The sequence below is a fragment of the Loxodonta africana genome, chromosome 24, assembly GCF_030014295.1.
Source record: "Loxodonta africana isolate mLoxAfr1 chromosome 24, mLoxAfr1.hap2, whole genome shotgun sequence".
NCBI classification, from domain to species: domain Eukaryota; kingdom Metazoa; phylum Chordata; class Mammalia; order Proboscidea; family Elephantidae; genus Loxodonta; species Loxodonta africana.
Genome location: NC_087365.1, coordinates 8,347,193 through 8,370,655, shown reverse-complemented (window position 1 = coordinate 8,370,655; position 23,463 = coordinate 8,347,193). Strand labels below are relative to the sequence as shown.

General features: G+C 47.6%; 1 protein-coding gene across 1 annotated transcript in view; it reads left to right on the top strand.

Annotated features, from left to right (window-relative positions):
* Window positions 1–23,463, top strand: part of SLC24A3 (solute carrier family 24 member 3) — a 676,136-nt gene that overhangs the window by 366,346 nt on the left and 286,327 nt on the right. The window contains exon 3 of the mRNA XM_064275733.1: window positions 20,040–20,116. Coding sequence (XP_064131803.1) covers window positions 20,040–20,116 — 77 coding nt within the window. The remainder of the gene's footprint in view (window positions 1–20,039; window positions 20,117–23,463) is intronic.

Below are 23,463 nucleotides of genomic sequence, written 5' to 3'. Positions count from 1 at the left end.
CCTTAGTCTCTCCTTCCCCACCTGGAATGCCTTCTCTACAGACACTTAAACCCCGCTCCTTCTCCAAGGCCCCACTCGTGCTGTACTGGACCCACACACTCTCTGCACACTGAGCTGGCTCAAACTGGTGTCTTTTCTTGACCTCACATACCACTCACTGTCTGATCCATATTAATAGATATAGACAGTTATAGATATCGTTAACATTACAGATAATAGATTAAGAGTGGCAGATGCCATTTTCCAAAAAGGCCTCAGCAGTAAATTTGGGTCCACATGCCCTTCTAGAATCTTGTCCCTCTTCCATCAAAAATCAAGAGGTAGAGCCTATGCTCTGTCCTGTTGAGGCCAGGAAGACCTTTGTAACTACCCTGATGAACAGAATGCAGGGGAAATGCTTTGCGTGACTTCCCAGGCTAGGTCATAAAAAGCCACACGGCTGCCTCCTGGCTCTCTCTCTTGAAACATGTGCCTTCATAGCTGTGAGCCATGCCTGTGAGAAGTCACCAGCCTGGAGAGACCACGTGGAAAGACCATGTGGAGAAGTCACACTGAGAATGAGAGATGCCAAGGAGTCCCAGCTGGCTCAGTCCCAGGTGTTTGTGTCTCCCCGGCCCAGGTGCCAGCCCGTCAGTGGGTGAGTGAGCCTTCACATGCCTCCAGCGCCACCCATTATGTGATTGCCATCATGTGAGACTGAGTATGGACCACCTGCCTGGGCCTGGTCAGCCCCCGGAAATGAAAGAAGGATAAAATGTTGCTGTTATTTTAAACCACTGAGTTCTGAGGTGGTTATTATGTAGCAGTAGATAAGTAGACTATACATACATATAAACACATTTACATACATATACACAAGTGTGTATACACATAAATACACATCCATGAGTGTACGTGTGCGTATATACATTCATGCATGTATATGCATACATACACACACACACACACACACTTTTATATGTTTGGGGTTATATCCTCCTTTCTACCATCCTCCAATTGGTGTGTGTGTGTTTGTTTCCGTCTGACTTCCCTAACTAGACTGTAAAGTCCGTGAGGCAAAGGCTGTGTTGTATTCTTCCTTGTCGTCTACAGGCAGATTCAGAAGGACGTGGCAAGCTACACCATGAATTCTTGAGTTAAATTGTTGGGAGACATCTGTGTGCATATCTGTTTTCCTAAAAAGTCCGCTATCTTTACAGGGTGTAACACAAATCACAAAGCAATTGAAATTACTTTGGTCTCTGACTGTTTCTCAAAGGAACCTACATCCTTGGAAAGAGTAATTTGCCTGAAATCACTAAGAATAAGCCACTTTCCTTGCCTCCATGTGGTGGACTCAGCAAAAGACAGAACTGCTCTCGCCAGCTTTCCCACCTGTGGAAACTTGACAGCTGGACTCTTCAAGGCTCTTAGACCAGACCTTGATTCCTAGTCCAGGATTCCCATAGGGTTCGATGCTTCTGTCTGCAGATGAGAAGGCAGCCCCTTTGCCCATCTCCTCATCTTAGTGTTACCTAGGAGATGAGAGATCTTACGCAGACAGGTTTGACAGTCTGATCATATTTATGGGACTATGCAAGAACATTTAAACACTTTAATCTCTCATAAGTAATAATACACCCACTCCTCACTTATTGACATGGTTAGGTTCCAAAGACCAGGTCGTTATGTGAAAATCCATGATATGTGAAAATGGAGGATGACCACGTCAGATCACAAAATAGCAGATGACTACATCAGATGACAAAATGGAGGATGACTACATCATTACATAACTGCCAAACCACTGAGAGTCATGGCCCAGCCAAGATGACACATAACTTAAACCATTAAGCCAGCATTACTCTTGCCTCACACCTCAGCGTCGTTATTGTCAGACGTATGTTCTTAATGTGCAAAATAGTTGGATAGTAGGTATTTTGTTATTGTCGTAAATGTGAAATGTTGGATAATGAAGAGTCAGTAGGTGAAAAGTGGGTGTATTAATTTTATCCAAAATAATGTTTGTCAGACCTTAAAAGGGTCATTTTATATATATATATATATATATATATATGTATATATATATATTTTTTTTTTAAATAGATTTTCTCCTTGGGATTTTTTTTTTTTTAATCTCTTTGGGATTACCCCAAATTCAAGGTTATGTATGAGAAAGGATCAAAGGAATTAATAATGTGAACTTCTTTTCCAGTCTTTGCAAGTCTGCTAAGCCAGTCTGCCTACCCTCAGCGTAAACTTTGTATTTTACCACCCAGGAAATATAAAGTTTCTCCAGTAGCACAGCATACCAGATGTGGGGCTGCAACATGACATCTCCAAGCACATTGGATGGCAGGGGTGGTGAGGGTGTACTTACTTTCGTCAATCAACCGTTTACTCAAATGACCCTGAGATTTTTTCTGGTTTATGACAATAAATATGTACATTTGCCTCTGGCCTCTGTGCTGTCTATCACAGCGTAACGTCCTGTTGCTACCGTTGCCCCGCCATTTTTTGTCTCGAAATAATTATGTTGATTAAGGAATTCTGTGACTGAACTTTGTGCTCCAACCGCCCTGCAATGGAATATAAGCAAAGAGAAAGATGCAAGATAGCCAACAGTGGCACGCAATCATAATTTCTGAGGAGGATCTAGAGGTCTCGACTTGTAACCAGGAATGTAATTGAGTTCTGACGCATGAACAAAGTGCAAGCTTCGCGTCCTCCTCCCCCTCCTCATCCACTTTTCCTCTTTACTTTCTTTGAATGCGAGTTATGGTATATATTATTTTGGCCTCCACTGACTCAAGAACTAAGAGGATTTTTCCTTTTCTTCCTCTTAAGAAAATTAAACCTGAATACTTCCATGTGCGTTATATAATAGCCAGATTTAGTCAAAAGATTTGTTGGCTGCCTAATTTTTCTTTTCTATTTCTAAAGCTTCACAAATTTGTCTGGACTTGAAAAGCACTTATTAAACACCTACCTTCAATTGCTGTGAATTTCAATTTGCCAACTTCATGTCGGACATCAAAATCTGACACTTGGGGGAAAAATGTAAAAGAACGTTGAAATTCCAAAAGAAGGTAGAACGTGACTTCATTCCCTTGGCTGTAACTGTTTTCCAGTATTATTTTGCCTCCTCATACACGTTCTTACCTCCAAGCCTGAAGGTGTTCACCTGTCCGAAATATCAGCATTGCCACAGATGCTTCTTTGGAATGCCTTGACTTTGAAATATTATAGTTGAGGGCTTCGAGATACTGCAGTAACAGTCCCTTTAATATCCTACCATAGTGAATGCTCTTCCCAGCCAACACTTGGTTTACGCATTTTAAGTTTGTGTGAAATTAGATCGCTTACCAGCTCTTCCATTCTCTCCTGCCAGTCCATTGCAGCAACCCTCACTCTTCCCAGGTTGTTACTTACCACTGGGACCTACGGTTACTTTGGGCTCCATTACTTCTTTCAGCAAGGACTTAACGTGACCAACGGGAACCCTTAATGTAAATTTATTGTTGTTATTGGCTGCCATCAAGCTGGCTCCAAATCATGGCAACCTTATATATAACAGACCAAAATGTTACCCGGCCCTGCGCCATCCTTGTGATTGCTGATACATTGAGCGCATCGTTGTGGCTGTTCTGTCACCCCACCTCATTGAGGGTTTCCCTTGTTTTCTCTGACCTTCTGCTTTACCGACTATGAAGTGCTTTCCTAGAAATTGACCTTTCCTGATGATGTAGCCAAAGTAAGGAAGCTGAAGTTTCACCGTACTCGCTTGTAAGGAGCATTCTAGTTGTATTCTTCTAAGACTGACATGTTTGTTCTTCTGGAATTTCACAGTATATTCTTCTGTAAACGTTATGATCTAGAAGGTATTCTGGACTTCTGACTTCACGTCATGGTAAAGTAGCTTGTAATGGATTAACCCTCTTGTAGGAAACAAGGGTAAATACTGGACAAAAAGAAAAACAGCTGTTTGAAGGTTCTGGAAAAATAAATGATCAGAACCTTGTAAGAAGAGCCACGAGAGCTGTGCCAATTGTCTTTTCCCCTAATGAGGCCACCAGTACATGCAGTACACAGGGAATAGAGCTCAAGAAGAAAGGATCAGTCTTACTGGGATGAGGCATCAGAGGCTAGAGTTTGGGATTCCTAGAGAAGCTAGAAATTGAGTGGGGATATCCTGGAAAAGAAGGAGTCACAGAGGGAGAGCCCCAAAATCTGCATATAAATTGTTCTCCAGTTGTTGCTGGACCTGAACTATGCTTGCTGGGGAGACTCCAAGCAGCCAGGGGAAATAACGGCTCAAAGGCTGGAAGAGCTGAGGCAAGATTTTAACAGCTTCCCATCACTGGGGTGATAGAGTTTGGAATTCAAGTTACCAAAGTTAAAGGGGCTTGGTAAATAACTTGGGCTCTCTCTTAAAATCCCATAAAGGCCAAGTCCCAGCACAAAGGGCATAATAAAAACGTCTTTTTTTTTTTTTTTTCATAACAAATCCTAAAACCACCACAAAAGGTGGTGCTTCAGTAATTCAACTAAATGCTAGAACAAAACACTCTTCGGGGGAAGACGACAGAATCCAGAGTCTCTTCAACATGTTATGCACAAAGTCAAATATACTATCAAAAATCACTAAGCACAATCAAGTAGATTCAAAATCCCCTCGCTTTGATCTTGCCAGCTCCAAGCTATTACCAGTATTTTTCTGTTAATTACGATACAGCACAATGGCCTTTGTAAGCTATCTTCCATGTCATCGGTTTCCACTCTTGGTCTCTACCCTAAAAGCCTAGCTGGAAACCAGAGCACATGTGGAAGCAAAAGACACTTTGCCTGTTTCATTAAAGTTGATGATGGTCCAAGAAAATGGGGGAAATGGATATAAGAATTACTTTTTTGTTTGGATTAATCAGGCTCTTGTCTTAATTTTCATTCCTATTCAGTGACAGATCTTTTCCAAGTGATGGATCCAAGACATTTGGATTCCAAACTTCAGAGGCACAAACTTAGTGATCTAATAAAAAATCCTTAAGCCCAAATCTACCTTTACAAGAGTTTCAGGTATAATGAGCAGATTCTTAAGGGCTTTGACTCAAATTCATATGTAAATAGTCAAGGGATATCTATTATGTGGTAACATAAAATGGCAACTCCTTTCCACAGTTAACATCTGCATTTTCCCCTCAAGAAGGGAGCCAAAGGTTGTCAACTACTAAATTGAGGAGTGAGCACAGTTTACATATTATCAAAGGAATTAGCCATTGGTTTGTCTGTTTGTTTATATCTCTTTGTATAACTACCCCACCCAGCAACCCAGTGCCATGGAGTCGATTCCGACTCATAGCGACCCTATAGGACAGACTAGCTGTGAGTTTTCTTAAATATGTATTTCACTTTATAGACTAGATTTCAAGCTTAATATTTTATGACAATAGTCTAATCCATATGCTTGAATTCATTTGGCATCTTTGGTGGATTACACTGTAACATCTTTATTTATTTCTCCTTGTAAATTAATTATACTCTGAAAGGGGCGTGAATCAAAGAAAATGACTGCAGGAATCATGATTACTAGGAGCAAGGACTGCCAGTTAGTCTTTCAATTTAGAGCTTTGTCAGCAAAACCTCAGTGTAGGGAAATAAGAAAGACCCATTATTACTGTGGCAGACATTGTTAATAAATCCCGATGCTCTGACAATCTGAGCGCCATCAAGACTCAGCTTGATAGTCAGTCCTTACCAGTCAATTGATGAACATATGAAATGAGACTTACTTGCTGTCCCTGAAACTGGCAATGGTGGAAGACATCCTGGGGAAAAGGAAAGAGCTTGCTTTGAAAGGGGAAGCAGAGGGAAAACTTGAACTCTGTGTCTCATGGAATCCTACCTCCCCATTGGTAGAGCAATAAGCCTTTAAAGGTCTAGACTTGAATTTGATGAGTTAACATTAAAGAAAATTACTGCTTCTGAAACCTGTAGTCATTTAGCGTACACTCTTCATCTACTGAATAAATACACAGAGTAAAAATTTCAATGTAGATTCCTATAGGGGATTATTACATTCAAAGAGAACTATTTTAAGTGTATTTCTCCTAAGAAAGTGTATCATGCAACTTCATGTTTTCCAACGATACCGAGGAAGACTGTGCATTCCGTCTAACCGTTGTGAGTTCTCTGAAGGAGCTGTTGAGTGGGTTTCTGTGTACATCCACTCATCTGTCTGAATTTCTCTGGATCAATAAGCAGACAAGAGAACATGAGACAGGCAGCACCTGGGTCAGCCCGGGTTTATCCATCCACACATTCTGCATCTGACACTGGCACCAAAGGACACTTCGAGGAAGAAAGTAGTCTAAGGAAGGCCGTAAAGATCTGAACACCACAGGGCTATGTACCATAAATATTTCATTTCCTGTAATGAGAATTCATTACTGACACAGCCTTGGTGATCCCACATGAGCAACAAATGCAAGTTGTGGACTCTTGCCCTGCAAATTGTCCTCCCCTCTGCAGCCATGACTGTGGCCTGAGAACTGTACATTATTCATGAGATTACTGTCTTTTCTACAGTAGCTGCTGGCTCAGAGATTTGAGCGGTGTGGATACTATACTATATTGATAAAGAAATGTGTTTCTAGTTCATTAAATTACATTTCAGTGCCCTGCCAGGCCATGAGTCTATGTAACTAGCGATTGGGATTGTTTCATTGCAAAGAATGCCTGTTCCCTTCCAGGAGAAAGCTTGCGTGGGATGGTTGTTTAAAATCTCCTGCCAATATAGACATGCAAAAAAGAGCTCCAGAGTGGAAACCAAGAAGCTTCTCATAGATGTTGGATCAACTTCAACACTGTGAAAAAGAGGCAAAAACAGCTTCCCAACCGCATTTGGGAATGAAATGGCCCCATGCTGCCATCTACATTGTAGAATACATTGTAGGATTCTCTAAAATTTACCTGAGTATGAACGAGTCCTCTGCTGGGGGGGAAAAAAAACCTAATCTTTGCTGAAATGGAGGGACAAAAACGGGCAAAATCCCTAACTCCCCTTGTCTAAATATAGGTTCTCCAGAAGTAGACCTTGAGGCAGACTCAAGTGCAAGGGGTTTGTTTGGGAGATGATCACAGGGGGAGAGTTGGACAGTGAGACAGGGAAGGGAAGGCAGCCAATCAAAGGAGTGTTATAATGCCAGTGATCACTGTGGGCAACTAGAGCTTAATCAGACGTCTTAGTCATCTAGTGCTGCTAGATGGCTTTAACAAAGAGAAATTTATTCTCTCACAGTCCAGTAGGCTAGAAGTTCGAATTTAGGGTGCCAGCTCCAGGGGAAGGCTTGCTTTCTTTGTCAGCTCTGGAGAAAGGTCCTTGTCATCAGTCTTCCCTTGGACTGGGAGCATCTCAGCGCAGGAAGGACACACACTGCTCCCAGCGCTGCTTTCTTGACAGTATGAGGTCCCCATCCCAAGTTTCAGGATCCCATTTCTTCCCAATCAGTGCCATTACTTTAACTTCAGACACCTCTCGAGGTTGGAGATTAAGCTGGCATTGTAATTCAGCCGCTCTTACAATAAGACTCTGGGCTTGGTTTTTGGCAATTTCAGCTTTGTTCCTATAAGAAATTAGGCTTTCTTTCAAAGCACAAGTGGAAGCTCTGAGGTCATTTATGTGGCACGTGAGCTTTGACTCTGACCCTGAGCACATCTCTTTCTTTCACCAGTTTGTCTAGTAAAAGTAGGACCAACCAACCAGCTTCCTTATACGTCTCATTCTGACAAAGCTGTAGAAAGATATTACACATGTGTTCACCCTGAGCCTGGCCTTTCACCAATACCTGATTTACTGGTGGTGACATTTTGCATAATTGTATCACCACCTCACGTCATGGATTAGCAGTGACCTCTTTACTGCTGGAAGCAGAGTCATCAACATCTTTAAGACTAATCAGACTTGAGAACTAATTTAGAAAACTCATCCTTACAATTTTGTTTCTCTAGAACCACTGTTGGTACTGAATGTCTTAGGCTGGGTTCTCTAGAGAAGCAAAACCAGTAAAGCATATAAATATGTATAGAGAGAGATTTATATCAAGGAAACGGCTCATGCAGTTATAGAGGCTAGAACGTCCCAAGATCAGGATAGAAGCTTCTCTTGGTTCACGTAGCCACAGGGGCTGGTGAACCCAAAATTGGCAGGTTGTGGAACAGGGCCCTTGCTCACAGGCTGTGAAGATCAACGAATCCCAAAATCAGCAGATAAGCTGATAGCTCAAGTCCCAAGAACCGAAGGTCGGATGAACAGGAGACAGTCGCAGGATCCAGAGTGAGCAAAAATCCAGAACATCTGCTTATATTTGGATGCAGGCCGCACCCCCAAGGAAACTCTCTTTTAATTGATTGGCTACTCACAGCAGATTCTATCATGGGAGCGATCACATATAAACACTGAGAATCACGGCCCAGCCAAGTCGACACACAATCTTAACCATCACATCAGGCCAGGATCTCCAGAAAACAGCATAGGGCTCACCTCCAAGGGATCTCAGCCAGTGATGAGGGAGCTGGGGTATTAATACATCCACCTTCTGTCAGACTTTGGTTGAGGGCTTCTCCGGGGGAAACCCAAAAAACCAAACCCAGTGCCCTCGAGTCGATTCTGACTCATAGCGGCCCTATAGGACAGAGTAGAGGGGAGAAGGAGGTGTTAATTCTCCAGCACATGTAGCCCGCAGTGTCTGGGCAGGGCACCCTTTCTTCACTTGGGAGGCGGCCCTACAGCAGAGAGATACAGGTGCTGTGGTTACTCAGCACAAAAGTGAGAAGATCCAGGGATGCAGGAGGGAACCAGAATCTTCAAAAATACCCCTTGTCCATATTTCCCCCTCTCCTTTATTTAATAAAGTCAGAAGGAGGTACCATTTGAAAATACCTGCCCAAGTCTAGGTACTGCATGTTTCAAAGGCATCGTCACGTTTAATCCTCATAACAACCATCGGTTTGTTCTCCCATTTCGTGTATTAAGAAATCAAAACTCCAAGAGGCTAAGGAATTGTCCCAAGGCCACAGAACTCATGAGCATGACGGAGGGCTTCAAATTTAGGTGGTCAGCCTCTCATAAAACCCTAGGTGACTATGGTAAACAAATGTCACTGCATAGACCATTGGCTGATCTAAACCTTCTCAAAATTTTTTGATAGGTAGTATCTTAAAAAAAATAATTGGGGCGAAATATATATAGCAAAACATTTGCCCTTTGAACCATTTTTGCATGTAGATTCAGTGACATTAATTACATTCACCATGTTTGTTTCCAAATTTTTTTATTACCTTCAACAAAAACTCTTTTTCCCGTAAGCAATATGCCTCCACTTCTCCCCTCCCACCCACCTCTAGTAACTCCTAATAAATGTCGGTCTCTATGCATTGCCTGTTCGGGATGTTTCCTGTAAGTGGGATCATACAGTGTTTGTCCTTTTGCGTCTGACATATTTCACTCAGCATCACGTTTTCACGGTCCATCTGTGTCATAGCAGGTATGAGAGCCTCATCTCTCTTTAGGGCTGAATAATATTCCAGTGTACTGGTAATATCTTTTTGATTGATAGTTGGATGTGTTCTGCATCGAGGCTCTTGGTAGTATATGCCCTGTGGCTGCATCGTCCTTCACAGACATGCTTTTCGTGATCTGGTTTCCATGCACACTTCAATCTATTTGAATCTAGGAATTTGTTTCTGGCTTTTGAAGGGAAGGGGATTATGCCCTTAAAGATTGAGAAAAAAAAAAAAAAAAAACAGGTACCCAGTGCCGTCGAGTCGATTCCGACTCATAGTTTTAATTTTCCCTTTCTAGTATAATGGAATCAATATGCTAGAAAGTAGGACCCCTGTTATAATCTCAGCTCCTCCACTAGCTTCCGTGTAAACTTGGGTGAGTTACTTGCCTCAGTTTATTTATCTGCAAAGTGGGGGTAATGCTTCCTTTCATGTAGAGGTAGTGAAAAAGTGATACATTTATATTTACAGTATTCAATAAAGATTAGTTCTGTTCTTAAATTCAGGATACTTCAATTACTGGGATCATTTCTAAGAGAGTTGAGGGCCCTTTGTCCCTAGCCTAAAAAACCTTTGCTCATTTACTTAGCTACAGACTCCTCAAGGATAAGGACTACGTGTGCGTCTTTGATCTTTCTCTAACTAGGGTCAAGTATGGAACCCAGCACATGGTAAGGGCTAAATAAGTACGTATTTTTTGCACTGCATTGATTTGTTAATAAATTTTCCAGTGGTACTAAACACAACGCTGAGAACCAGACACCAATTTGAAAGATGGCCTCAGAGCAGGCTGAGGTTCCCTGGACACCCTGCACCCTGCCCTTGGCAGACACACCCTCTCTTGCATCTTGTGTCTTGCTTAACCTCTCTGAGGGGGACAGGAGTACAAAGAGATGTCTCTATAACATTCCCAGAGACTAAATACTTAGAAAATAAATTTGTGACTGTATTCGCTTCCACACAGATTGTTTTGTAGATCATGTTCCCAGGGACCCTCGGTTATGACAGATGTTTTAATTGGGTCAGCAATCACTCACTAAGTGCCTGTTACATACCAGGCACTTCACTAGGCACTAGAGATAAAGAAAAATAAATATCATCCCAGTCGTAATCTCCCTCTCCTAGTCTGGTAAGAAGACAAAGACATAAACCAAAATTTGCTTCAAGGCAAGACTTTATGTACAAAATGCTAATGGGGCGCCAAGGGCCATATTAGCAGGCGCATTACTCAGGATGGGCCAGTATATGCTCAGTAACAAACCGCCCCCAAAATCTCAGAAGCTGAACACAACAAAATGTTATTTCTTACTCATGTTCAAAGTGTGTGTGTGTGTTTGTGTGTCGTCTGTCTGTGTGTCAGGGACTCTAAGCATCATAGTTTCTCAGGGACCCAGGCTGATGGAGGACCATTTAACGTATGTTTCCATGAAGACTAAAGCAAGAAAATACAACGTGGCAAATAGGCACGGGCTTTTAAAGCCTGCCGGGAGATGTGACACAAGCTGTTTTGTTCACCCGGCATTGACCACAGCAAGCTACACGGCCCCACCTAACTTGAGGGGGGTGGAATGTGCCCCACCCAGCTCTCTGGAGTGAGAGAAAATGGGATACTTGTGGACAGCCCTCATGGCTGCCAGAGTGGGGATCCAGTTATTGGGGTTTCACTGCAGACATCACTGTTCAGCTGATAATTCTGCCCTGTGTTTATATGAAACCACCGCCCGAGAGAAAGGCTGTCTGCATCCACTCACAATCGTACTCACTTGACCTTTATCAGTCTCTTTCATGTATCCAGGCCTGAGGTGGGTGCTGGTGACAGGGGCATGAGTGGCAGGGTTCCTGTCCTCGGGGCTTATAGCCTGGTAGAGTGGAAGGGACATGGGGCAAACAGATGACCGCAAGGTGGTGGGTACTGGCAAGGTGCAGCAGGGCCACCAGGGGAGAGCAGGGGAGGTTGCATGGAGGGCCATGTAAAAGTACCTTACCTGGCAGACAGAGGTTTCAAAATGCTCAGTCCAGAGGCAGACAGGCGAAAGTGTCTGAGGAGGAGGCCTGAGCAGCGTCAGGACCCCGATCCTTGGAGCCATCCCCAAGAGGCTGGCCACTTGTCATGCACTCAGTGTTTTGAAAAGGCCCCTGGGATGAGACTGGTGCTCTGGTGGCCGCAGTAGCTTTTTTGCTCAGAGGTGCCAAGAGAACAGGCATTTTAGGATTCGTCGATCTTCATCTCGGGCTACTCCATTTGATCAATATGGAATCAGTATGTCAAAAGACACTGGGAGTGTCTCTGCTACCTTTTTTTTTTTTTTTTTTCCCTCAAACAAAGCAGAAATCACCCTCCATCCCTGCAAACCTCCGTTTAGTCTCATCAAACTCGACCATCATGAAAGCAGCCGTGAGAGACACGGGATGCTGATTGCCGTTGCCTCGGTAAGAGGAGTCCACCCGGCTAAGTGCTCAGTGGTTTCTATGGGAACAGCACTGCTTGCTTTTCTGTCCCCCTGGGCTGCTGAGATATTCTGAAAGGAAAATTTGGGAGAAGGCAGCATTAAGACAGAGAGGAGCAGAAAGCGCCCTCGAGGATTTTGAAGGTATTTAGGGAACCTCAGCTGGCCGAGGCTGCTCCATCCTCCTGCACATGGAGCCATTCCATGTGAGCAGTGTGGCTGCAGCAGATGGAACAAGGGAAGCTCTTACCTGAGAGGCACGGGCATTAATGCAGCTCCCAGGACTAGACACTGTCCTGGAGAAACATGCCAACACAAGGCAGGCAGAAACTGGCAGTGCGTGGACTTCAACCCAAGACCAGGAACGTGTCCTCTGCCCCACGCTGGACCAGCATCTTACTACCGTTATGATGATGAATGGTGACAGGTGGCCGCAGAGTCACTGTGATATGTATTTCACATGTGCTGTCTACACTCTATACAACAGCCCTCCGAGGATGGCTTCAGTGCCTCCAGGTCTAGAAGGGAAATGCCAATCAAAGCCCATGGCCAGTGAGTGGTGCAGGTGGGATCTGAACACAGGCCTGGCTGGTGCCCAAGCCAAGGCACTTATGCAAAATCCAACTGACAGTCCAAGGAAATGTTAAGGTCCCAAAGATGGGTAAGCATCCCAGCCCAAGCCTTGCTGAAGAAACACCCCGGTGCCTTTGGACTGGGCATGAGGAGGCACACTAGTGGGGCGACAGCCGGGACGGCACCGGCACTGGCCATCAGATGTGCTGGAGGCACTGGAGGCACTACCCTGTCTGAGCTCTTGCTTCGTGGATGAGGAAACTGAGGCCAAAAAGAAGTGTTTTGGCCTACGATGGAGCTAGGTGGAGGCTCCCAGGCCTCCTTTGAGAGCTGCAGCTATTTCTGAACATATCATTTCTGCATGCCCATGTGTGGCACCGGACTGCATTTCTGCCAGGCGGACCATGAGCCGCGAGTCCGGGAAGTGAGCACAGCTGCTGCTGTGGGGAACTCGTCCCTACCGGCAGCTCTTGTCTCGAACCAGTGGGCCAACTGTGCAAAGCTGACTCACTCCATCTCTAACCAGCAACCAGGGTCTGCTCTCAGACTTCTTCATCCCACTGGCACTTATTAGGCACCTTCTGTAGGCACTGCATAGTACTGTGTGCATAGAGAGAGCTCTGAGGAGGGAACCTCAGAAACCATCGTACAATGGCAGATAGGCAAACTAAGACACAGAGAGATGAAGTGACACACTGCCAAAGGCCACACAGCAGGAGCACTGGGACTGACCACATGGCCAGACTCCCTACTGAGGACACGTTCCTTGGCCCCAGCTGATCCCTTCTTTAGGGAGATTAAACAGGAACGTAGCAGCCTGCTTCAGAACCATGACCAGGCAGCACCTAATGAAATAACTTGTGTATTGTAGGCTTGTGTCTCAGTCATCTCATGCTGCTATAACAGAAATACCATAAGTGGATGGCTTTAACAAAGAGAAGTTTATTCTCTCACAGTCTGATTGGCTACAAGTCCAAATTCAGGCCATCAGCTCCGGGGGAAGGCTCTCTCTGTTAGCTCTGAAGGAAGGTCCTTGTCGTAAGCCTTTCCTTGGCCTGGGAGCATCTCAGTGCAGGACCCTCAGGTCCAAAGGACGTGCTCTGCTCCCAGCACTGTTTTCTTGGTGGTGTGAGGTCCCCCTGTCTCTCTGCTCGCTTCTCTCTTTTATGTCTCAAAGAGATTGGCTTAAGACACCACCTAATCTCATAGAGTTCATCAGCCACTAATCCACCTCATTTCATCCTAGTGATAGGATTTACGACACATATGGAAATCACATAAAATGGTGGACAATCACACAATACTGAGAATCATGACTCAGCTAAGTTGACAGGTATTTTGGGGGGACACAATTCAATCCATGACAGTTTATGTACGTAGTGCCTAAGTCAGGGATGATTGAGACAGATGCTAAGCACTAGGGGCCTCCCTCAGACTAAGCTGCTGTCCCAAGGAATCTCTGGCCATAGGGCTCTGCCCATTTCACATTCTATGCTGCTGAGGTCATCTGGCAATGTCTTTTGCAAATGCTTTCCAGAGGCTTTTAGTAGAGTTAGAACTGGCTACTTCATGTAAGAGCATGATACAGTACCGCTATCTCTGGTGGAAGTCTTACAGTTTGGGCCCTAACCTGCTGGAGCCACCACCCATCTGTCAGTTTGTCTTACTGTGGTGGCTTGCATATTGCCATCATGCTGGAAACCATGCCAACTGTATTTCAAATACCAGCAGAGTCACCCAGGGTGGCCAGGTTTCAATGGAACTTCCAGACTAAGGCAGGGTAGGAAGAAAGGCCTGGCAATCTACTTATGAAAAATCAGCCAATGAAACACGTTTGGATCACAACAGAACGCCGTCTCACTTGCTTTGGACACAGCCTCAGGAGGGATCAGTTGCTGGAAGAGGACATCGTTTTTAGTAGAGGGCCAGCGAGGGCAAGGGAGACCCTCAGTGAGATGGCCTGGCACGACAGCTGCAACGATGGGCTCAGACACACCGGTGATTGTGAGAATGATGCAGGACCAGGCTACGTTTTGTTCTGTTGTATCTAAGTCTTCATGAATAAGAGCGGCTAATAGCAACAACATGCCAATTCCTGATGCATGTCCCCAAACCCCCATGTTCCAGCCACAGTTTATTCTAACTTCTAAGCCTTGGCATAGGGCTTCCTTCGGCCATCTCACTCCCCTCCCCGCCACACACACACAGCTCTGTGCGTTGATGCTAAGTTATGCCTGTATATGTGACGGCCGTTCCATTCCTGCACACCGAGACACCCTGTGTGTCCTCTTTTCCAGTTCTCACCCACAGGAGCCTTGGAAGGTTACGGGGTTGGGGCCACAGGCTATAGTGGACACTGGGCATCAGCATGCCCAGAGGTGCGGGTGGTTTTGCGAATCCACCTGTGACTGCCTGGGGGCCCTCTCTGGCCTGGCCAGTGCTGGGCTGAGCAGAAGTGTTGAGGAGTCGGTGCTGTGGGAGCAGCCCTAGGCAGTGGCCGATGGGCACTAGTGGTTAAAGCCCAGCTCCTGACCTCCTTGGTGGATGACTCTGAGGCAAGTTCTACACCGTCTCCCAGAGAGGCCCCAGCAAGTCCAGACCGTCGTACTGGCCTCCCTCCCTCCCTTCTGGGTCTCACATCCCCACTCTCCTCTGGTGCCCTGGGGTCACCTCCCGCATACACTGCTGATGTTCAAATCCCTGGTCTTGAGGGATCCAGCCTAAGACACAAGCATTTGGGACACATAAAGGGAGACTCGTCTCTGGAAGGGCAGGGCGAGAGGGGCCGCAGGTCACGGACTCACGAGGACCCCAGGTCAATGTTAAAAGAAATCTTGTAATATTTTTCCCCCAAAAGATGGTAATATATTAGAAGGGAGAAGTATGTATATAGCGTTCTTTGCACGTTGTGCGTGAGTTCTTTGAGCTCACTGTTAGTTTCCCTACCGCCATCACGTTTTCCGAGAGGAGCCGTAATAAGAAAGGCGAAAGAGTGGGAGAGGGTGTCTTCCGGCTTCTCAGGTGAAAATTTCACCTGGACATCCTGTTCATGTCACTATTAACAGCCACATGAAAACTGTTGCTGTTGTTCTAGAAGCAAACTGGTTAGAAAGCATTTGCTTGGTCCTTCCTGGCCTTCCCCTGCCTACTCACACCCAGCCTTCACCTGAGCCATTTACCAGCCATACTCGATTAAGCCAGTGAATCTGACCTACCAGCTGCCCCACTTGCAGGCTCTAGCATGCCCCACCACCGGAATGGTGGCTGGCATGGCCCTTGGAGAATTCCACACATCTTCTAGTGGCCGGTCCTGGCTCCAGCACCAAGGGCCAGGAGCTTGCAGCTGGTGATGGATCAAGGACCACACCCATGGAGGGCAGACCAAGATGGCTCACTGCCAAGACTGCAAAGAGAAAGAGAGGAAGGTCACTGAGCAGCGGGGCCACAGCTTCAAAAAGGGGGAGGACCCTGAACAAGCCCTGGACCCTCCTCAGCTCACTCTGGAGAGGCCTGGACTCTTGTGTGGCCCACCACTTGCCTTTCCTGAGCCAATGCTGGGCTCTTTGGGTCGCCCCCATCCACAGCCCCCAGGACAGCCTCCTCTAGGAGCCTCACCTGGGTCCACAGTGTTGGCTGGACATTAGATCTTTGACTAGACCCTTTCCCTGCTAAAAAATGAAGCCCAGCGGGATTCATTTATTCATTGTTATTTTATTCATTCAGTTGCTATTTGTTGAATGCCGTCGAGTTGATCCCAACTCGTAATAACAAGGAGATTTAAAATCAGAATACTTGAATTCAAAATTCCAATTCATCACTCACTGACATGGCCCGTAGCCAAACTGCGCAGCTTCCGGGCTCTGGGTTACCTCTTGGGTGAAATGCAATGAGGTGGGGAGGCTGCAGCGGCATCGAGTGTGGACCTGCCATGGATGTGGACTCGCCCTGTGATGCAGCTTTGCGCCCTGGATGGGGACTCGCGCCATGGACGCAGACCCAGGCTGTCCGCTCCCTTCCCGCCCGGCCTTCTCTCCCTTCCCATGCTGCGGTCCCCCACATGTGCTTAAAGCCACATTACTTCTCATGTAGGAAGCCCACGAGGCAGGAAGTAAAGAAATAGCTGGACTCCACATCTTTGTGGAAACCTCTGTCTCCACCTCTACTCTGATGATTCGGACCTCACCTAAGAGGTTCACGGATGTAAATCTTCTGGTTGGCAGCCATCCAGGATGCATCAGAGCTTCAGTTTCTGTGAGTGATAGGCTACTGTGATCGATAAAATCGGCGTGGTCTGGGAGCTCTGGGTGTGGAAGGGGCGACAGGGGTGGCAACATGTGAACACCGGGATTGGCCGGTGCTAGAGACCCTGCAGCTACATGGAGAAAGACAGAGAAGCAGCTGCGGTTCCCCCCGGTGGAAGAGAAGCAGAGTCTGGATGGCATCCTGAGCCCCTTTTCAAAGAGAAGAAGAGGTCACAGGGCGGATTATGGTGGCAAATGATGCCAGGAGGTGGGGTAGCAGCAGTGCGATGTCCGTAGCCCTGGGCTGGCTGGGTGTGTGGCCTCTGTAGTGTTCTAGCTGGGGTCCTTGAGTGTCTTATGTGACCTGTCCCTCAGCTTCCTCATCTATAAAATGGGAGTCATGGTTTTAGGCGAGGATCAGGAGGGACAGTGAGCATCAAGGACTCATTTAATATGCTCCATGGTCAACCTTGAAGAAGTTTATCATCAGCTCTCTCTCCCCCTTCAGAACCTTCATCTCAGCCCTTTACAGTCCATCACCAGCCCCTTCCCTGTCCCCCATCTCAAGGACAGGGAGCATTATACAAAATAAAGGGGCCACCAGAGGAGAAGCTGCAAAAAGGTGGATACTGGTTGTTAGGTTTTCAGACCAAAAGATTGGAATGCAAGTCTGGGCAGCCCAGGTAAACGCAGGCCTTGCAGTCACAGTCCTGGCAAGTTGGGGCTCTGAGTGTCCACAAGGGCATAGTCAGGGCTGCTCGTGTGCTGTTCCTCCTCCTTGTTGTGGGCTCTTCCTCCTCCACCCCCTCCCCCAGCCCCCTGCAAAAACTGGCCGTGACCCGCAGGTCTGGAAAGAGAGCAGACCCGCAGGTCTGGAAGGAGAGCAAGCAAACATCACTCGTGTTTCTGATCACGCTGGATTTCTGGAGGAGAAGAGAAATGGGGAGGAATGCGGTGGTTATTTGGGCCAAAACTCATTTACTTGGAGTGAGTCAGAGAAGTTCACAGGGTAAGGCTGAGTGGGCATCTCTGGAGAACACAAGGTATTCTGTGTGCAGAGGAGGGTGGGGCAGGGGGAAGAAGAAGGACACTGTCACCAGCAGTGAAGTTTCAGGGAGGGGCAGTGAGGATCTCTCATCAGGGAGACGAGGGTGCTGCCTCCATCTCCATGGGACAGAATGACAGCACCTCCTGCCAGATGCATCTGGCCTATGAAGGGAAGACACTAGAATTGAGACATCTCGATAACATTGCTGGAATGTCTGCAATGCCCAGAGCCTGATGGGTGAACATTGGGCTTCCTCTGTGGGCCCTCATCCCGTTGAAGTGATTTCTGTGGTTTCACGTTTTCTAGATCGTAACTTCATTTTGGAGTCCTTGGGTGGTACAAACGGCTAATGCACTTGGGTGCTGACCAAACCATTGGAAGTTCAAACCCACCCAGAGAAAGGCCTGGCAACCCACTTCTGAAAATCAGCCATTGAAAACTCTGTGGAGCACAGTTCTACCCTGGCACACATGGGGTCACCGTGAGTCAGAATGGACTTGATTGGATCAGTCAGGCATTGGCCAGGGACCCCTCTTGGAGGGATGTGGCAGACACCAGCCAAGGGCAGTTCTTGGGAGAGGAATGCACCCTGAGCCACTAGCTGGCACCACCCACAGCAGCAGGGGCCAGGTGCACCCAGTCATCAAGGGGGTCTGGGCAGAGCAGTAACAGCGCCTCCTGCAGGGTCAGAAAGTCAACCTCACCACCTGCTAACAGTTTCCCTGAGGACTCTGGAGAGGCTAGGAGGCTTCACCCGAGGCTCTGAGGGAAGGGCTGCAGCCATCAACTAATGATGTCTACTAGAGGTGGGGCTGAGGGAGGAGCTTCCTGCTGTGTCTGACCTTTAACCTCCTCCAGAGAGGGGACCAGTGAATTCCTGCTGGAGGGTCCAGGGGAGGCTTCATCAAGGAGGTGGTGATGTTAGAAGCCAGCCATAAAGATTGGTCGGATTTTATGAGAGGCAGAGCCAGGGGGCAGAGTTGGAACATATGCAGTTGAAACCTATGCAGATAAGTAAATAAGCAAACAAGCAAAGATATAAAAAGAAAGAAAATGCAGGGTGTGTTCACGGATGTTAAATGATCCTATTCAGCGAGAATAGGAGCACATGTGATAAAACTCGCTGCTAAATTTCCAACAGTGCGGGGCCTGACATATAATAGGTCATGGTCTGAGTGAGAGAACATATGCTAAGTAGAAAACAGAGAGGGCAAGAAGGCCTGGGGTGGAAATCAGCCAGGGCCAGTTTGGGACTGCCTGTCTGCAGACGTCGGGCTTTTATCTCATGGCGTTGACGGCTCTCGGAGTCCCTGGGGGCTGCAGGTGGTTAATGGACTCACATGCTAACTGAAAGGTTGGAGCTTCAAGTCTACCCAGAAATGCCTCGGAAGAAGGACCTGGTGATCTGGTTCTGAGAACCCAGCCCCTGACAACCCTGCAGAGCACAGTTCTCCTCTGCACACGTGGCGTTGCCGTGAGTCAGGGCCGGCCCTACAGCCGCTGGCTTTTTGTAGAAGGCTTTGGGGGCGGGGACAGGGTGTGAGCAGCCCTGCCAGTCCTGTTGAGCGTGGCCACAAACGTGGGTCCAGTGGGAAAGGGGAGCTCAGTGAAGAGCAGCGAGGGAGTTGTAACAGGTAGAAATCCCAAGGACCCAAACCAGGGCGGGCGCAGTGGGAATGCAAAGGGGGAAACAAAGGACAAATCAGAGCAAGGAGTCCTTAAACCTGTTTGTGGCTGGACCCCTTGGTAAGCCAGTGAGCCTAGAAAACCCTTCTCAGAAAACCATTTTCAATGCATACAATGAAAACGCGTAGGCTTGCAAAAGGGAACTGGTCATATCGAAAGGAAGTTGTCAAAATATTAGAAAATACATGTGTGCTGTAGGGATGCGTGTGCTTCCTCACTGATGTGTTAAGAGGCCATTATGCTGAAGAAGTGATGAGTGAGACCCGCAGCAAGTGTGACACATTGCCGGGCAGAGCCCCAGGCTCTGCTAACACCTCTGTGGCCAGTGGCCTCTATTCTCTGAAGGAAACACGAAGCTCCAGTCAGAGGTTCACGAAAATAAAGGTGTGTGTCTTCCCCCATCCAAGTTCATGGAACCCATGTTAAAACCAGGACTCTGAGATCCCAGACCTAGGGCACTGGAAACGTCGCCATCTGAACTGAACTGCTTTTCTCTCCTCTCTTTAGCCCTGCACGAGTTCCCCAGGGACATCTTCAGCAACGAGGACAGAAGACAAGGGGCAGTGGTCCTCCATGTGCTCTGTGTAAGTACCACTCCCAGAGGGGGCCTGGCTGAGGTGGGCGGGCAGTTAAGGGTTGCTCCTGCCCCATGGCTCCTGTGCACACTCTTGGCGGGGTCCCCTGAGCCCTGTAAGGGGATGGGGGAGCCCCCTTGTTATCCCCAAATTCCATATTCGCAAACTCGCCTTTTCACTAAAAACACTCATGATTCCCGGACATTCACATGTGCAGAATGGCAAAAAATTCCCTGCAGAGATTGAACAAGGATGCTGGTTTGGTACTGGCTAATTCAGCGTTAACAGGGCCTTTGTAGAACGTTGTTACTGTGAATAACGAAATCAGACTGTACCACTTTGTAAAGGTCAGAGGTTAGTTGTGTGTATTCTTTCCCTGATGTTCACGTCAAAAGCCCGGGCTTGGAAGTCACACCAGCGTGCTCTCCACTATTCAGCTTTGCTCTCTCTGCTCAGACACCACCCTCTTGGGGGGGGCTTCCCTGGCCAGCCTCTCAAAAATTCTCGTCTTCCCCTTTTTATTGTTGTTGCCGTTAGTTGCTGTCAGTTGCCCTGGGACTCCTGGTGACCCAGTGCACAGTGGAGCAAAATGCTGCCCAGTCCTACACATCCTCATGATTGGTCACAGATCAGACCATTGTAATCCACAGGGTCTTCATTGGCTGATTTGCAGAAATACATCACCAGGCCTTTCTTCCTAGTCTGTCTTGGCCTGGAAACTCCACTGAAGCCTGTTCAGCATCATAGCCACATGTAAGCCTCCACTGATAATGTGTGGTGGCTGCAAATGAAGTGCATTGGCCAGGAATTGAACTTGGCCCTCCCAAATGGAAGGCGAGAATTCTACCACGGATCCACCTCATCTTCCCCTTACACTGCTTTAGTTTTCTCCCTACTACCGGTCACTACCTGACACAGCGTGTTTATTTGCTTAGTGCGCATCACCCTTACTCACGTGTAAGCCCCATGTGTTTTGTGCATGGCTTAATTCCCAGACCCATTCCTGGTACTTGTAAGGACAAAATACTTGTTAAATTACTGGGTTAAATGTAATGGCAACTGGCACCATGTCTGGCACAGAGTAGATGATCAACAAAAGCTTGTTGCCTTCCCTCCTGGCCTCTTAATGTCCACCACTGCCCTAGAACCTTCCTCTCTGGAACCAGTTGGTCTAAGGTCTTTGGATTGCCTGGTCCCTGTCTGGAGAGTTTTGGAAGAGACGTGTAAAGGTGTGGGTGACAGATCTGGGCTAGATTCTGGACTGGGCGCATCCTGAAGCTTCCCAGCTCTGTGGCACTCAAACTCACCCAGATTTTCTTAATTTCGTTCCAGTGATTTGTTGTTGGGAAGGGAACTCCCCAGTTTACTGGCATAACCCAACAGCCTCTTTATTATGCTTGTGGATCACTGGGGTGGAGAATACAGAATGGGCAGGGCTGGAGCACTGCTCCATGGAAGCTGGCCTCAGATAGGTGGTGCGGCTGGCTGGGGCTGGGGATCTGCTACAGGGATGGCTTCTCCACTCCTGTGTCTGGTGCCTGAGCTGGGATGGCTGTAGGACAGACTCAGCTGGGACTGTGACCCGGAACACCTATATGTGGCCTCCCCAGCATGGCAGCGTCAGGTAGATGGATTTCTACAGGGCAGATGGGCTTCAAGAGGGAGGGGTAAGGTGAACAGGGCTGAATCTACATGGCCTTTTGTGATCCAGGCTCAGAAGTCATGCAGCGTCACTTCCACCATAGTCTACTGCAGTCACAAGCCCACCATGGCTGAAGGGGAGGGGATAAAGACGTTGTCTCTTGATCCAGGGCACGTCAGAGCCGTGCGGCAATGTTTTAAGACTGCCAGGCCTGGAGCAGGTTGGTGGGTAGATCCAGGCTCTGGATCAGACCAGGCATGGGTTTGAAGCATGCTTCTGCTCTCCCAGCTGTGTGTAGCCTCTGACAAGATAGGTAACCTGTCTGAGCCTTTAGGGCAAATCCCTTCCACCGTGAAAGGAATCAATTCTTCAGTTCTTCCCCACATACCCCAATCTCTGAAGGCCCTCCTCCTGGAAAAAAAAGACATGAGAAGGCCCTTTCTCACCAAGACATTGTCTAAAATCACCCAATGATAAAGTGGAATCTTTCCCACCCTCCCACCCATCCACTCCCCCTTCAAGAGGGCTGTGTGTACACTGAGCCATTAATAAGGATGCCAGCTGCCACCTTCAGCACCACAGAGGCTGCCCTGTCCAGGGCTGAGGAGACCCAGGCGCTGTGTCGGATCCAGAATTGCCCGTCATTCATTAGCACCCTAGTGCCTTGATGTCTGACATATTAGAATTCCACTCTCAACCCAAACATCGTGAGCTTCCATTCCCCTAAAATGGTGTTGCTGACACCTACGGCTGTCAGGGGCCTCGTGGATCTGGCGATTCAGTGCCCAGGGGTGGGAGAGGGCCATTTCCATGAGCCAAGGGTACTCAGTCAGGCCTCTGCTGTCTGGATGTTGAGTTCCCAGGCTGGGATGAAAGCAAGATGGCTAATTTCTCTTTAGCATTATTTAAGAAAGTGGACATAAGCTTGCAGTTTAGCATTTTTCAGTCATTGGTGTCTAATACCATCGGTAGACCCTGCCCTGGGCCCTGCACGTTAGAGTCCACAGGGCAAGGAGGCCAGAGCCAAAGCCATTGTCCACCCTGAGCCCACGTCCACCCCTCTAAACCACTCTCCAGGCACATGGCGCCCCAGAATTCTCTGTCCAGAAAGCCCCAGCCTGCTGCTGTGGCCTACGCAGGCTTCTGCCCTGATCTGCTTCTTGGCGTGAAGGAGCCCAGCTGGAGCAAACTTGAAGCGTCTGCCTGGGGCATCCACATGCATGGTTGGGAGAAAGGTTGGAGCCAGGGTGGTGGGGAGGAGGGCAGGTCATGGGCAGAGCATTCGTACTCTAGTCCAGGCATATATTAGGGGTGGGCCTGCTGGCGCCGTCCCCAAGGACAGGGACTAAATCTAACGTCGTCCTGCCCTCCAGTATTCTGGAGTAAGCTCCCCACTGGGACGTAAGCATCATGAGAAAGGCACTTTATTCCGCCCACCTTTGTACAGTGTCTGGTGCAGCCTCCTTGTTGAGTGCAAGAATGAATGATCCTTCTTATCCCCTTGGCCAACCATGTTGCCCTGGATGCTCAGGAATTGTTAAATGGACATCGTTGGGTGTAACAAGCAATGCTGCAGGGCTAATACTGGCATCTCAGCCACCTACAGGCAACTGATGAATCCAGAGTCAAAGCCACAAGAAGCCAAATCCAGAGCTCCTGACCTCGGCCATCTAGGAAGCATGCTGAGCCACAGCTGGCCCTGCCACACTCTGCA